The sequence below is a fragment of the Emys orbicularis genome, chromosome 3 (genome assembly GCF_028017835.1).
Source record: "Emys orbicularis isolate rEmyOrb1 chromosome 3, rEmyOrb1.hap1, whole genome shotgun sequence".
NCBI lineage: Eukaryota > Metazoa > Chordata > Testudines > Emydidae > Emys > Emys orbicularis.
The window spans coordinates 208,146,002-208,161,725 of record NC_088685.1 but is presented as its reverse complement, the minus strand read 5'-3'; the positions used below and the strand labels follow the sequence as shown (position 1 = coordinate 208,161,725).

Here is a 15,724-nt window from a genome sequence, read left to right as displayed (position 1 = left end):
ATCTACTGCAAGCATCTCCGAAGAGGATGCAGAACTGATGGGACTAATGAGGAGTCAAAATGCTAGTTAGAAATTTGAAATAAAAGGTTGACATTTTCCTCAGCTCGGCGGTCTGGTTCGGCTTCCAGCAAAACTGTGGAGGTAGATAAAACAGGTAAAATCCAGGGGGCAGGGCATTCCCCTTGCTGCCAGTGACTGACAGATCTGGTTCTGCCCCCAAGGGATAAGCAGGATTTTAACAAATCTGTGGACCCTAGCACAAATGAAGAAGAATTACTTTTTATCTCTGTTAGTAGTCTTAGCCCTTAGGTTAGCAGGTGTTAGATATATTTCTCAAGCCTTTTCTCTTTTGACTACCAAGAAACTAGACTCCTTTAATGAGCGAAGATGGCACACACAACAATATTTCTAGTTGAAAGATGCTGTCTTTTCTATTCTTAAATCTGACTTCTTCTGATTAGATATAACTATGTATCTGGAACAAAATGAATGGGTGACCGGGGCAATTTCATAGGGGGGGGAAAAAAAAAACTATGAATTTTGCTTAGTTTGGTTGCTTAAAAATTTGTGTTATAGCTGCTTCAATGCCACTAATAACATAATATGAGAGAATTTGATGTCATTTTAGAAATTAAAAGGGAAATTGTGATTGGAAAAAAACTTTGTATTGCTTGTGATAATTAGAAATGGAAGCCTTAGCTTGAAAGCGAATATAGTGGAATTATGAAGCAATGGCATATGTATGAGATCGTTTAAAAACACAAGAATATAACATATCCTGAGAGGGAACAAACATTTACAGATAATATTGTAGAAATGCATTTCCTAATAGAGAAGCAACACATTTTTGTACTGTACTTTTTAAGTCAGATTCCCTAAGAGAAAGAGCTTCTGACAAATAAAGCAGATAATATTAACAGAAAAAAGTCTGTAAAATAACCCTGTGCTCTATGAAGAAAAGAATAAATCACTTGAGGTACATTCAGAAATAAAAGAGTAGTCAGAAAATACAAAAGACAAGAAGAAAAACTATTTAATGAGAAAGCAGAAGGTGAGAGATAAAGCCACAGCAGACATCTGATGTGAGAGCTACGATAAATATAGTAAGAGTATTGAAAAAAAATCCATAGGCATACATCCAAGCGAGCAAAATTGGGATTTAAGAATACTCCTATAGCATTCCACATTCAGAATAGTAAGAGAATTAAGTATGTGCTATCCTTTTAGAATTCAAAGCTCCCTGTTTGCTGAGAGTTGAAAATGTAAAGTTTAAGAACTACGGGAAAGAAAAAAAATAAATGAGAAATGTTAAACTAAAGCAGACGTATTTTATATTGATGTGAGGGTAAAATGTTAGCAAAACCCTCTCTTACACTACAACCAGATTTATAGGAAAGGCTAAATGGGACTGTGTCACTGGAGGCTAAATTAAACTGACAATATTAAAAAGCTAGGCACAACTTAAAGTAATATATTGAATAAAGGAGAGCTGTTTTATTGAGAGGAGGGTTTTGGGCAAGAACGTGAAGTCTCCACTCCAACCACAAAAAAGAAAATATAAAATAAAATAGGCAACATATAAATATTTAGATTAAAAAAAGGGAGATGAAGATGAACTTAACACTGATTCCTGGAGCAGGCTTATACAAGACTGTTTATATTACATAACAATATACCCTGCCCAAGATATGCAAGTGGCATTGAGAGCAATGGGAATTTCATTTACAACCAGAGGACCCTTGTTCACACATCAACCTACATCTATTATACACATACCACCCAATACAATACAACCTGTAATATAAGCAACCCCACAGCCTTCTTTCTCATAAATGTCCAACATCCTCTGTCACCTCATCTCTCATGCAGACCCTCATCCAATAAGGGACTTACATGGATGAACCCTCATCGTAGTCAATGGGGTTCCAGGCAGCATAAGCTCCCATTGAGTCCAAAGAGGGGCCACCCACATAACTTGGGTTGATAGTAAACAAAGAAACAACATGCCATGACTGAAGTGGCGGCATGCCTTAACTGTTTCTTGTTTACAAATTTTATTAATGTGGAGATGGTGCACAGTGTGCTCTTATACAGTAGTAAGTAATATGTGTAGAATTGTAAAAAGAGAAAGTGCCTATTACAGGCTACAGGTGCCTTTAACACTAAAAACAAATTACACAATATGACTGACCCAGCAGCCAAGCTTTCCTATGTAGCAAAAATAATCAGGTACAACTTACAAAGAAGAGACTGAAAAAAACATCTTTCCCAGACACCATCTCTTAGCTATTCCTCCCTCCTAACTCCCCAAACCTGAGAAAAGAGATGGGTTTTGCAGCATGCCAGGAAGTCAAACATTGAATTTTTCAGACAGGGACTTCATGCAGAAGGCTCAGCCAACAGTCCTCCCATCCTTTTAAAAGAAGGGGAATATAGCTGGAACATTGCCATTGACCTCAGCTTTGCTTTTTTTTTTTTTTAATAGATATAGATGTGCTGGTCTATCAAATGCTTTTAGGTGTAGCTTGGCTGTGTTCACAGTAAGTATTTACATTTAGTTTTATTCCCCATTGCAGATCAGGACAGAATTATTAAAGAGGAGACTATTACTACATTCTGCAGTCTATGTGCACCTGTCACAAGCATTATGAATGTGACACTACTGAACATGGTAAGAAAAATGGCAAGGGATCCTGAGTAAGGACCAGGCTTCAGAGAACCCTCTGTCCTCCTCAGTGCTGCTGCTTTTGTGCCACAATTACATAGACCTGCTAACACAGTACATATGATGGCAGTCTTTCCCCTTCAGTGGGCTACAGGATTGCATATCCATATGTAGGCACTTCTGCCAGGAGTTCCGAGAACAGTGAGCAAGAGCTCTAATAGCTGAAATCATCTTTTGGCACAATTCAAAATTTTGAGAAGCTGCAACCTGCCTTTAACTTTCACTTAGGGTGACCTGATGTCCCATTTTCAAAGGGACAGTCCCGTTCTTTGGGACTTTCTTATATAGGCGCCTATTACCCCCCCCCCCCCCCCCCCCCGCCCCCGGTCCCGTTTTTTCACAGTTGCTATCTGGTCACCTTTTCACTTCATATTTTTATGCACCTTAAGTCGACTGGTTTTGAGTCATTTCTTTGCAAGCCACTCCCAGACACAGCCTTACAGACCTTAAAACTACTACAGTCCAGTAGTGATCAGACGTCACAAGAATGCAGTGAAACTAAAGAATGTACAGAAAAAACGATGTAGTATGTAAGTCCCAACATCATCAAGAATTAAACTGGATGGTAACTGGAGGAAAGGAGTACTAAGAATGTGTATGCAGAATGGAGGTGAAGGATGGAATGGAGAAGGACAAAAAAATATTTTTATTTTTTCTCCTATTTCCCGCTGTCTACACTTCTTCCTCTTTAAAAATGACAATGGTTTTAAATAAAAGTTACAGAAAAGATGAAGCTCAGGGGAAAGCAAAGACTGAGCTCTTGAAAGAATTTAGGTTTCATCAAGTTACATAAGAGTGGGATGGGTAATAGATTAATAAAGACGCTAAAGCCAGCCTATGCCCCTACAACCTAATAATTGGACATATTGATAGGAATTTTATAAACCCAGCTGCACTACAAATGTGTTACCTGAGAAGATAATCACAAGATTTCCAATATTTACAAGATCAAAGTTTTTTGGGGGGGGTTAAACCAAAATGTCACAATCTGGTCTTAAAAAAAGATTCCTAGATAATGACATTTTTCATGCCTACCAGTTATAAAAGTAAAGGTATAAAAACCATTTGAAGAAATATGACAGATAACTGGTTTCCTGTGAGTCTATTAAGTTATAGGTAACCTTGAAATAACAGATTCTTTTTTTTACATTGATGCTAAAATAGAAAATATTCAAAATATTTTACCAATGCAATAGACAAAATTTTTCAGATCAGTGCAACAAATGAGAGCACCAACCAGGAGAGAGAAAAAAAAACCTCAACGAAATGCTTCGCACTAGAACTGTAGGTCACCACTCCTTAGATAGAATCTGCTCCTTTAGAACAGGTCAACGTCACAATGACATCCATAGGTTGTTAACAGGGCCAAAAACATGTACCCTAATGCAATCACAAACAGATATGGTTGAAGTGTATTTGTTTATATTTTTTAAAACTGCCTATGAGGTTCACTGATGCAAGAGTATAGAATTGTGTATTCATTCAGTAACTAAAACATTTACAATCTTGTTATAAAGGCAATGTTTCCAAATCTTATCTACAATACGCTGTTTGAAACAGAAAGGTGAAATCACTGAGGTCAAAGTTTCAAGTTTGGATGCCAAGTCACCTGAGGCTATAAGGACAGCTCTTCTCTATCATGCCTTTGAGAAGAGTGCCAGAACAGCAGTAGGGAGAGAAAGCCAACTGATAAAGGGACATATCAGACAACCATGATTATTGATTGTATTGCATCATCAAATTATTGTATTTTGCTGTTGAGCACATGGGGAACAAGGTGGATTTTCACAGAGCACAGGAATCGGCAATTCTGGGCACCCCGGAATGTAAAAGTAATTTCCTAGAGGCCAGCAAAACCACACAAATCCTCCTGTGGTTTTGCCCTTACTAAAAATAAAATTATAAATTGTTTTTATTTATACTGCAGTAGCACCCAAAAGCCAAAGCAAGATTTGAGACCCAGCTGGGTTAAGCACTGTTCAGACACAATAAGACCATCCACACGAATCTTAATGGCTTCAACCCTGCTATCTCTGCAGTCACTCTCAGTACAGCCAGCAACCAGCTGATACTGAGGTTATTTGTAAGGGTGGAAAAGGCCACTAGTGAAAACAAATCCTTAGATTGCTCTTCTCTGCCTCACATCCAACCACATACCCACAGAGAAACACACTGTAGATGGAACCAAATATGGCAACAAAACTCGCCTCAAAACAGTGAGTTAAACTTTATTAAAGCCATACTATTTGTTGTGCTACATTTTACAAGTGGCCAAATGGCCCAGGAAGCGGGGGAGGCAGAAGAATCTAATCTGAACAGTAATCATATCAACAGTGGTAGTTGGGATCAGGACAGATATTTAAACACACCTAAGTTTTATCTTAGAGTTCATCTTCCATTGCACCTATTGAGGCTCCAGGGATGGGCAGGCTCAAACCAGCCTACATCTAAAGCTCACACACACACCCTAAGGGGAGGAGCCACCAGACCCAGGCATCAAAAGATCACAGGGGACAAAAAAAATGGACAAACGGGGGCACAGGTTCAAAAGCAGGGATCCAGAGGGGGACACTGAGCAGAGAACCCTGGACAGCGCCCACTGCTCCTTGAAGGCGTCCAGGGAGCCAGTGGACGTGGCCCAGAGGAACTTTGCCTGGAGGTGTGACTTGAGGGAAGATCAGAAATAGACCCTGCAGCTGCAGAGCCCCCAGCCCCCATCCAACTTCCTCCTACTGGTATGATGGACGACCACCGTGGCCAGTGCCAGAAGGAGATTGACGAGCCGGTCTCGCAACTTTGTGCAGCCACGGATAGGGTGTGCATAAATCAGGAGGTGTGGGGAAAGTGCAGCCAAAACTTAAGGAGGAGGTTTTGGAGGAGCTGGAAGAGGAGCTGCAACCTGGCACACTTGATGTAAATGTGTGCCTGTGTCTCCCTCTCACCACAGAAAGGACAAGTGTCAGGGGAGGTCGTGAACCACGCCAAGTACACACCCATGCTTACAGCTCCATGAAGGAGAAGCCAACTAACATCCCCGCGGGCCATAGGACCAGGCTGGAATACAGACTGGCCCACTAGGGTTCCTCGCCCTACTTGGGTGGTGAAAGGTCCCACCATTTGGTCTCGAGGAGGGACATGACTGCGAGGAAATTAAGGGTGAGGAGCACGAGCATGTACAGCTGTTTCTTGGGCGAGATTTGGTGACACCCTGGCTGCAACTCTCGCAGCCGGCTCAGGTGGTGCTTGAGGAAGGAGGGGCCGAGGGGGCTCACAGGGCAGGGGCCCGATGGTGAGGTCCCCTGCATCTTCCACTGCAGTGACTCCCTACTATTCACTCACTCATCCAGCTCAGTGACACGGCTGAGAAGGCAGAATGTCCTTCCCTTCTGTCCTATCAAAATTGATGTGCCTTTTTACAGCACCAGGGGATTAGCTTTTTTTTTTTTAAATTCAAATCCAAATCTGACAGGGCAGCCTCAGATCATATGCAAAAGATTTTCTCAAAGGAGGGGGAAGGAATACTCATCATCTGTGGCCTATCACCACCAGTATTGTATCCTCATTTTGCCTGTAATTTGTCAGTCTTTCAAGGCCCAGACTGACAGAGAGCCTCAAATATTTAGAAATGTATATTTATTATAATGATCTATTCTGGTTCTCCCCCTTTCAAGTGCTCTAAGCAAGAATATTTCACCTTGTTTTTAAAACTTATTAATGGTTTCAAGGGAAAAAATCTCTATATTTACTTTCTCAGAGACTGCACTTAACAGTGGGCTTTCTGAAGCTTTATCCACTGAACAGCTGTGGATTGAAACCTGCAAGACTCATGCACTTCAAAGCCCAGAAGCAACTGTGTGAGTATATTTCTTCTACATTAGGTCCTAGCAACAGTATGAATCACATAAGGAAGTTGCCGCCTTTATGAGATATAATTAAACATAACGTGATGTAACACAAACAAAAAAAGATTCAGGAGTACAAAGAATGCAAGCAGAAGTCCAGCAGCAGAAGGATGGCTATCCAGTTTATTGCACTGAATGCAGCATGTATGATTACCTGCCTTATGGGCAGCGGGTGTGTGTGTGCATTCGGTGCAAGGAGCTCATGGCCCTCAGAGACCAAGTACAGATTCTTGACACTAGAGTGGCTGACCTGAACGAGCTAAGGGAGATAGAAAGCAGGTCTACACTAAAAGCGTTACATCCGATGTAGATGTGCCGCTGTAGTGTGTACCGTTAAGACGCTCTATGCTGCTCTCCGATCAGCATAATTACTCCACCTCCGTGAGAGGCGGAAGTTATGTCGGCGGGAGAGTGTCTCTTACCAACATAGCACTGGTGTGGACAGCACTTAGATCACTGTAACTTGCGCTGCTCGGGGGGGGAGGGGGGGTGTCTCTTTCACACCCTTGAGCAACATAAGTTAGATCAACTTAAGCGGTCGCATAGACCTGCCCAGAGACACATAAAAGAGACTTTCTGAGACAAGGAACACATGAAACCCAAAATCCATACTAGAGGAAGGTGAAGATAGAAAGCCAGACCCTGTTGATCAGGAAGATAAATAAGGGCTTTTATGCTATTATGAGAGGGAAATCATGGCACAGCAGATATCATTGGGAAAATTTTCATTGACTTCAATGGAATGAGGATTTCACTTCAGAGATCTTACTGTGCGCAGGAACCTACCACTGTTTTCCACCAGCCCCAAATAGTTTACAAGCCAGCATCTCCCCCTTCATATCCTATATACTGCTCTTCCTTCCATCATCTTCTGCACCCTCTCCATTCCCCTACTACATTTTCCTCAGATTAGCCTCATGCGATAGTTCCTCTTTACATGAGCCTATAGTCTATTCTTTCAGTGAACTCCACTCAGGGTATGTATGTAAGACTTATTGTCTCTTAACATGTCTGTTACAAAGTGTGGCATCATTTAGAGAGAGGAAATCACATCTTAAATCTTTGAATATATGTGTCCAAAACAGAGAGAGATAAAAAGAATTGATAACCATGCTCTTAAAAGCATTTCCTCCCCTTTATAGCCGAATATGGTAAAATAATCCAGCATTTCACTTAAGCAGGAAGCTGGTGACTAACAGTGTTAATATACCCACAGCAGCTACTATTGGCACTGTTTTCTTCAACTGTTTTCTTCCTCTTCCGCTGCTGCAGTGGCAAAGCATTGCAAAGAGTATCACTTGAGTTAGGTTTCTTAACATGCACAGCAGCACTAGCCTGGCATTCAAGGAGTTTCAGGCTGATGACGAAGGGGTTTTTTTAACCACCTTAATCCATGCATTGTGAAGCAAGGGAGATGTATATTGCAAATACATAGTACACAAACCAAAACATCAGGAATGCAGGTAGTGTTATCACTGCTCTTCAGGAGTAGACCATTCAAATCTTGTTTTTACAACAGCTGCCTCAACACTCTGTGTTGGTTAATCCAGGGCAGGCTGCATTCTCCAAGGGAATAAAAGATAAGTAGACTCACCAAGATTCTGCAGGAATAGAGACCTGATTTCTATGAGGAGGTGAGAAGAGTGTCACCTTTCACAAAACTCAGTAAGTCTTGAGTGCATTTCATCTGGCCAGTCAACATAAAGATCCAGGAATTAACCTCTGTAATCCACTAACACCCATATCACAATGGTGTTGACTTTAAGATTGATATATTGATGCTTTTTGCTATGAGCAGAAAAGAAATACGTGAGTTCCGTCAATTTGTCCACTATAGCTGCAGAAGGCCCAGAGGGTATACCTACACTGCAACTGAACAACCAGGCTGGCCCATGCCAGCTGACTCCGACTTGCAGGGCCCGGGCTAAGGGCCTGTTTCATTGTGGTGTAGATATGGCTCAGGCTCCAATCCAATCTCTGGGACCCTCTCACCTTGCAGGGTCCTAGAGCCCGAGCTCCAGCCCAAGACTCTACACCACAATTAAACAGCCCCTTAGTCCAATCCCGCAAGCCTGGGCCAGACATGGGTTTTTAATTGCAGTGTAGACATACCCTAACTATGCTCAAACCCTCAACAGTAAACACTATCTCTGGATTCTATTGCTATATAGACCGTTAGCACAATGGCTTACACTGTAGACTTGCCTACACTATACATGGAGGACAAATAAGTGGTACTGGATATCTACAAACAGCATCCCCAAAGTAATAGGTATTCTTTTGTTCACAGGGAGTGAAGCACTTGTCTGGGTAGCACTTATGCCAAGCCAAAGCCCTTCCGCATCTTCTGCTAGTTCTTCAACCATTACTCTCATTAACGTACACCATTAGTTCAACTGGGGCCTAGTCCAAAACAAATGCTCCACTGGGCCAGAGTTCATGGCCAACAAACAGGTAAACCAGGCACTATCAGGCTGTTCAATCCACCGCTAGACCTGGAATAGTGTTCAAGGCCTGTGCAGTTGTCAACAGTCACACTTGCATATAAATGTGTGAGAACTCAGGGACAACCTTCTGGCTCTCAAGTCATTCCTCCCACAAGTACATGATACAGTGGTTCAAGTTGCCACAGACATGTCAGCAATGTATTCATATAACACAAAACCAACAATACAAACAACATAAAACCAAAATCAAAATATTTTCTCAGATATTGTGGAATGTATGTTTTCTACTCTGTAAGCTGAGAAAAAATAGAAGTCGATTAAAAAGCCTTTACAATTTTGTTCATACTAGCCTCCTATCATCACTATTTCTTGTAAATGTTGGATCTCACACACTTCAGCACACTCCTTGTCACATTGATGCAAACAGAAGACCAAAAAAAGCTATAATTTCTTTCAAAGACAGTTATCCTACATGTCATTGATAAAATGTTCTGCAGTATTTCCAGACCCTGCAACTTTGCCAGCTGTGAATGGGTGAACAGTTAAAAATTATTTCTAGGATTTTGTTTTATTGGTGAGTTCTGCAGTGATACACTGTACTATTCTGGAAAAAAAACTTGACTCTTCACATCTGGCATTGTGTAGAAAAAGTTAAAATTGAAATGCTGACATTCAAGATTTTTCTGTTTTCTATTTGCCGCTTATAAATGGTGTCAGTACTATGCCAATTAATTTACACTATTCCCTAAGTATTTGCCATTGTATCATTTTGAACAAATGACAGCATTTTTCAGATATGCAGGTTGACATGGTCTAGACAGCAGCCCTTACTATATGACAGAGAACTTACAGCCTTTAAATAGGGATCTCCAGTGTAGTTATGGCTGCCACAGAAGTGCTAAGAGAATTCATCATGTGTTAGTGTAGAAAAAACTCTGGAGACACCAAAGGATGGAAAAAATGCCAGGCCTCCCAACCAGCTAGGATTTTTATGTCAAATACTGCAACAATTTCAGAGGAGTATATTGGACTAAATTCTGGATCAAGAGACTGGTAACTGGGTGGGAATCTCACCTCCAGGTCAGCAGTTCAAATCCAGCCAAAGTAAGCAATGACAAACAGTTTTCATCATTTAATGGCTGTTCTATGAATACCAGTGGATCTCAGACTACTTTCTAGTACAGGGATGGGCAAACTACGGCCCGGGGGCCGCATCAGGCCCTCCAGACGTTTTAATCCAGCCCTCGAGTTCCCGCCGGGGAGCGGGGTCCAGGGCTTGCCCCGCTCCGGTGCTCCAGCCAGGGAGTGGGATCGGGGGCTTGCCCCACTCTGCATGGCTCCCAGAAGCAGTCGCATGTCCCCCCTCCAGCTCCTACGTGTAAGGGCAGCCAAGGGGCTCTGCACGCTGCCCCCGCAGCTCCCATTAGCCGGGAACAGTGGCCCATGGGAGCAGCAAGTGTGGCGTCTGCGGACAGGGCAGAGCACAGAGCCGCCTGGCCGCGCCTCCACATAGAAGCCAGAGGGGGGACATGCCGCTGCTTCTGGGAGCAGCTTGAGGTAAGCGCCGCCTGGAGCCTGCATCCCTGACCCCCTCCTGCACCTGAACCCCCTGCCCCAGCCCTGGTCCCCCTCCCTCCAAACCCCTCGGTCCCAGCCCGGAGCACCCTCCTGCACCCCCAGCCCCAGCTGGAGCCCTCACCCCCCCCCCGCGGCACCCCAATCCCCAATTTTGTGAGCATTCATGGCCCACCAAACAATTTCCATACCCAGATGTGGCCCTCGGGCCAAAAAGTTTGCCCACCCCTGTTCTAGTAGAAAGACATCAAGACTGTCCGGGCGGGGGGGGGGGGGGGAGGGGACACAGCGCTATAGAGGACGGACATCACAAATCCAGCACCAGTGGATTAACTCCTTCAGCAGAGGCCAAGCACAAAATGGGTACAGAGACTGAAGTTCACTCTGTCTTAGAGAGATGACCCCTTGAGGTCAAGTCAGAGGCACTTTAGGATGTGCAAGGAAAGAGAGCATGGGGAAACTTAAACAGCTATTTCATATTACATACAGTGTCTATGTATAAACAGAGTGCAACTACCATAAGGGAAAAGAATTTAGGCAAGTCAAGTCCTGTCCTGTCCCCCATACTCAGCTAGTGGTAAAACCTGGGCTGATAGGTTTCCCATGCTACCATCTCCACGCGTCACTAGGTCATTTATCTTCATCACTTCTAAGCAGAGTTAACACTACAGTTGTAGTGTGGAAAATATGATTTTCAGATTCATGAAGTTAGTGGAATGGCAAAAAAAAAAACATTGTAGACATCAGTCCAACAGAGGAGTTTGTTGCTAGTTATAAAAAAAATCAGGAGCCTTCATTTTTAAATTTAAAATACCATAAGAAGTATATTAATTTGTCTTTAAAAGTCCCAGTGTCACATAATTCAGGTGATTTAGTTAAATTAAGCACCAGTTTTGAGAAGAAGAGCGCATCTGACTGAAACAAGATCTGAGGTCTAACCAGCACAGAGTTCTGACAAAATGAGCTATTAGGGAATGAAAACTAACCCAATAATGTCTTTGCTCCACCACTTTTTGGTTTTAGTCATTCACCACCATCTCTGCATGCTCCCTTTCCTCCTCCCCCTTTTTTTGGGCAGGTTATGTGTGTGTGTGGCGGGGGGGGGGGGGGGGCTGGTTGCTTAAAACATTTTCCAACTTACTTTTTATGGCCAAGAGAAAGTGAGGAGCCACCACCATGAACCACCCACTTGATTTTAGTATAAAGTTATTATTCATACACAGGCTAGTGAATCTTCTTCTTTCTTCATATAAAAATCTTAATTTATAAACCTTCACAGAAAGAGTCTAAAATTTGTGTTAAACCATTTAAGGTCTAAGTGAATGAAAAGCTTTGTTACACTGTGCAAAACCTCTTCTATTTAAATCCTACATTTTTAGCCTAAACTAACAGATTGTCTCCAACTAACGAAATACTAAATGACTTATGGTTACTGAAAAAGGTACTAGAAATCATTAATATATCATTTGATGGCTCATAATATTTTTCATACTGCAGTAACAAGGCAAGACACTATCTACCTGATGACCTCAACTCTATTTTCTTGTTTTCCTTCTATTTATATCAGAAACTTTCCTTTCATTTTCATATCACATTTTTGCATTTAAGATAGACAAGAATATACAGTAAACCAATGAAAAATCAAGCCCTATAAAACCTTACTCACAATAGTAAGTCAATAGTGTCTCTAAAGCAGGGCCTTCAAGATGGTCAGGCATAATGTCTATTTTGACTACGTACTGATATCGCTAAGACTCCAATAGGCTTGTGAAATCTAAAATTCCTAGTGGAGCTAGACAGTCCCTCCCTTTAATCACCTCCCAATGCAGGGTGACTCAATCCCAGTAGAAGAAAAATAACAAGGCAGAAACAAGCCTAGGGAAATATTCTAACAACAAACTTGAATGCAGCTTTCATAGACTCAATGCTAGTTTACATCCTAAATTTACCCAAGGATTTACTGAAGTTTAACACCCACAACCATCAACTTTGAGTCCTGTTATTTAAACATGCACAGACTTTCTAGGAATAAAGCATAGATCATCCAAACTAACTCACTGCTTCAGCCTTGGACTAAGCTCTTTACTCTCTATTATGAAGAGCATTTTTTAGAAAACAAAATTTAAGAAACAAGTACACATGAATGTTCCTCATAACATCGTTGCAAAGGACATCACTAGTAGTTCATAGTTTGTTTTTAACTGCTTGGATAGTCAAGCTGTGAGAGCACTTTTACAGAAAGGCAGCAAACATGCCAAGATACAAATTGCACTTTACAGCATCCCTGCACGCAAAACCAGGGAAATATTATAAACCCTTTTTAAGGCTTGTTTTTAAAATGTTTTGTGGAAATACAAAATTGTTGTTTCTAAACAAATACAGCTGGGCTAGCCTGTAAGTTCAAAATATCTATATTTCAGACACTTGAATGGTCTGATATCCTGGGTGAAATCCTAGCATCATTACAGTCAATGGGAGTTTTCCATTGACCTAAGTGAACTTCGCTCTATGTGAGATGCACTCAACTTCCACAGAAGTCTATGGCAGAACTCCTATGGATGCAAATGAGAGAAAGAACACGCTCATGAGGCATTTTTTGTGTGCTTCATATCTTCCAAAGACAAGAAGAATTGGACACACCCAGCTGGGAAGTAAGAAGGGAGGGGGACGGACTTTGTAGTTTTGAACTTGTAGTTATCAGCTTAAAAAAAACCCTACTTATAGTCATGTATAGTGCCACTGTATCCCAATTTTGCATCCCTTACTCCAACACAACTCAATGGAAGCTTTGAATGCAAAGAAGATGCAGGACACATGCTTAACTTTTCAAACACAAATAGTCTCACTGAAGTCCATGGGACTACTAACGTACAGCAAATTAAGCATGTTCTTAAGTGTTTTTGGCCCTGATTATGCAAACATTTAGTGCATTTCCCACTCCCTGTTGAAGAAAGAGATAACAGTAGATAATATTTGTCACAGGAATTTTTTTTCATGTTTATAACCTAGGGTTGATGGGAAGCAGTAGAAAAGAGTATAGGCCTGGTAACACGGTCCATGTAAAGCAGGGGTAGTTACTTATTTTTTGTTAAGGTCCAAATTTCTTAGTCAAGGTCCAGACTCCAAAGAAAATAAACAACAACAAGTAGTAAATAAAAAGATTTTAAGGTCTGTTCAAAAGCATCTGGCAGTCCAGATTTGGCCTGCGGTCTGCCTACTGACTACCCCCGAGTAAAGGATTTGCTGGATCAGGCCCGTATTTCAGAACGTGCTTATCTAATCTGAAGAAACACACTGTATTCGGGGGGCATTAGTTACTACACACGTGAACAAAAATAATGATGTCCCAAGTAATGCAGTCACGCTCTCGTTCTAAGACGGTAAACACGGGGGAAAATATCACTCTAGGGATGGGAGCGATAGTTATCTGGAGCACTGCATTATTTCTTCTCCTGGCCCCCTACCCTGTCCCTCCTCTGGATAGGTATTTGGGCTGGGAAGGATGCAGTGTGGTCACCCCATCAGCCTACAGGAGTTTGGGGGGCAGGGGAGGGTACAGCCATCCCATCACCCTGAGCTGGGGTACCATGGGGTGGGGTACTGTGGGATGACTGTCACGGGGGAGGGGAGACTGTTCATGGGGAGCACAGGCTGCCTCGGGTCAGGCGGGGGGGGGGCACTCTCCTGGGGCGGCAGAAGCTATGGAGAACAGGCCGTCCCGGGTGAGGGAGCGGGGCTAAGGAGGGCGGAGTGTCCCGGGAGGGGGGGAAGCGGACTGTCCGGGGGGGGGGGGAGAGAGGGCGCTATAGAGGACGGACTGTCCCGGGGGTGTGGGGGGGGGAAAGAGGGCACTATAGAGAACGGACTGTCCGGGGGGGGCTATAGAGGACGGACTGTCCGGGGGGGGGCGGGCTATAGTAGAGGACGGACTACCCGGGGGGAGGGAGCGGACTGTCCGGGGGAGGGGGGGGGGCTATAGAGAACGGACTGTCCCGGGGGGGGGCGCGCTATAAAGGACGGACCCTCCCGGGGGTGAGGTGCCGGCGGCGGGGCCGTTACTCACAATTGCACCATCCACTGGCCCTGCAGCACCAGGCTCCAGTTGGCGGCGCTCAGGACCCACACGTGGCCCCGCTGCTCGCCGGGGCTGCCCACCTCGGAGAGGCCCAGCGCTAGCACCAGCCCGGCGGCCAGGAGCGCTGTCACCGCGGCGCCCAGCCTGGCTCGCCGCGCGCCCGCCGCCATGTTCCCCGGCCCAGCCCAGCCCAGCCGCTACAGAGACGGGCGGGGCCTCGCTGAGCGGGACGGCATGGGGGCGGGGCCTGGGAAGACTGGGCGGGGCTTTCAGACAGTGGGACAGGGCCTGGGGGCGGGCCCTGGGAGGACTGGGCGGGGCGTCACTCCGCGGGAATGGAGGGGGCGGGGTCTATGGGGGACGTGGCAGAGGCAGAACCGGAAGGCCGGAGTTGCTGTGAGCCTGCTGCAGACCACGTGTCTGGGGGCTTAGGTGCCCTGGGCACCTGTGTGGCAGGGCTGTGAGCATGTGGTCACATGTGTGCACTAGTGAGGGTGACCAGATGTCCCGATTTTATAGGGACAATCCTAGTTTTTGGGTCTTTTTCTTATATAGGCTCCTATTACCCCTGACCCGAGTCCCGATTTTTCACATTTGATGTCTGGTCACCCTAGCGCTAGTGCACTTGCCCATGCTGCCACATCCATTGCCTGGTGTGTGTGCACACCCTTCTGTACCAGTGTTCTAACATATGTGTGTTCCTTCAGCCTTGTTAGTCCCCATTCTCCATTGTAAATGGACTGCCTGACTTTTCAGTAGAACTGGGCTGAGACTGCATTTGAATCTGTGACTCCCAAGCAATCCCTACACTGTGACTAAAATAACACCCCAAAAGCATTTCCTACGGTATAGTAAATACCAGTTGCAAGTATAGGTGCTACTACAAATATGACTGTAAAATCTAGTAACAGAGGGTATATAATTTTATCACATTCCATAAAAAAAATGTTCCATAATGTTAGAGTCCACTTTCCAAATGGGATATGATGCAGCGAATAGC

At 43.8% G+C, this 15,724-nt stretch overlaps 1 protein-coding gene across 1 annotated transcript in view; it reads right to left on the bottom strand.

Moving 5' to 3' along the window:
* Positions 1-14,894, bottom strand: part of TMX4 (thioredoxin related transmembrane protein 4) — a 52,283-nt gene extending 37,389 nt beyond the window's left edge. The window contains exon 1 of the mRNA XM_065402163.1: positions 14,713-14,894. Within this exon, the coding sequence (XP_065258235.1) occupies positions 14,713-14,894 (182 nt within the window). The remainder of the gene's footprint in view (positions 1-14,712) is intronic.
* Positions 14,895-15,724: the final 830 nt, after the last annotated feature.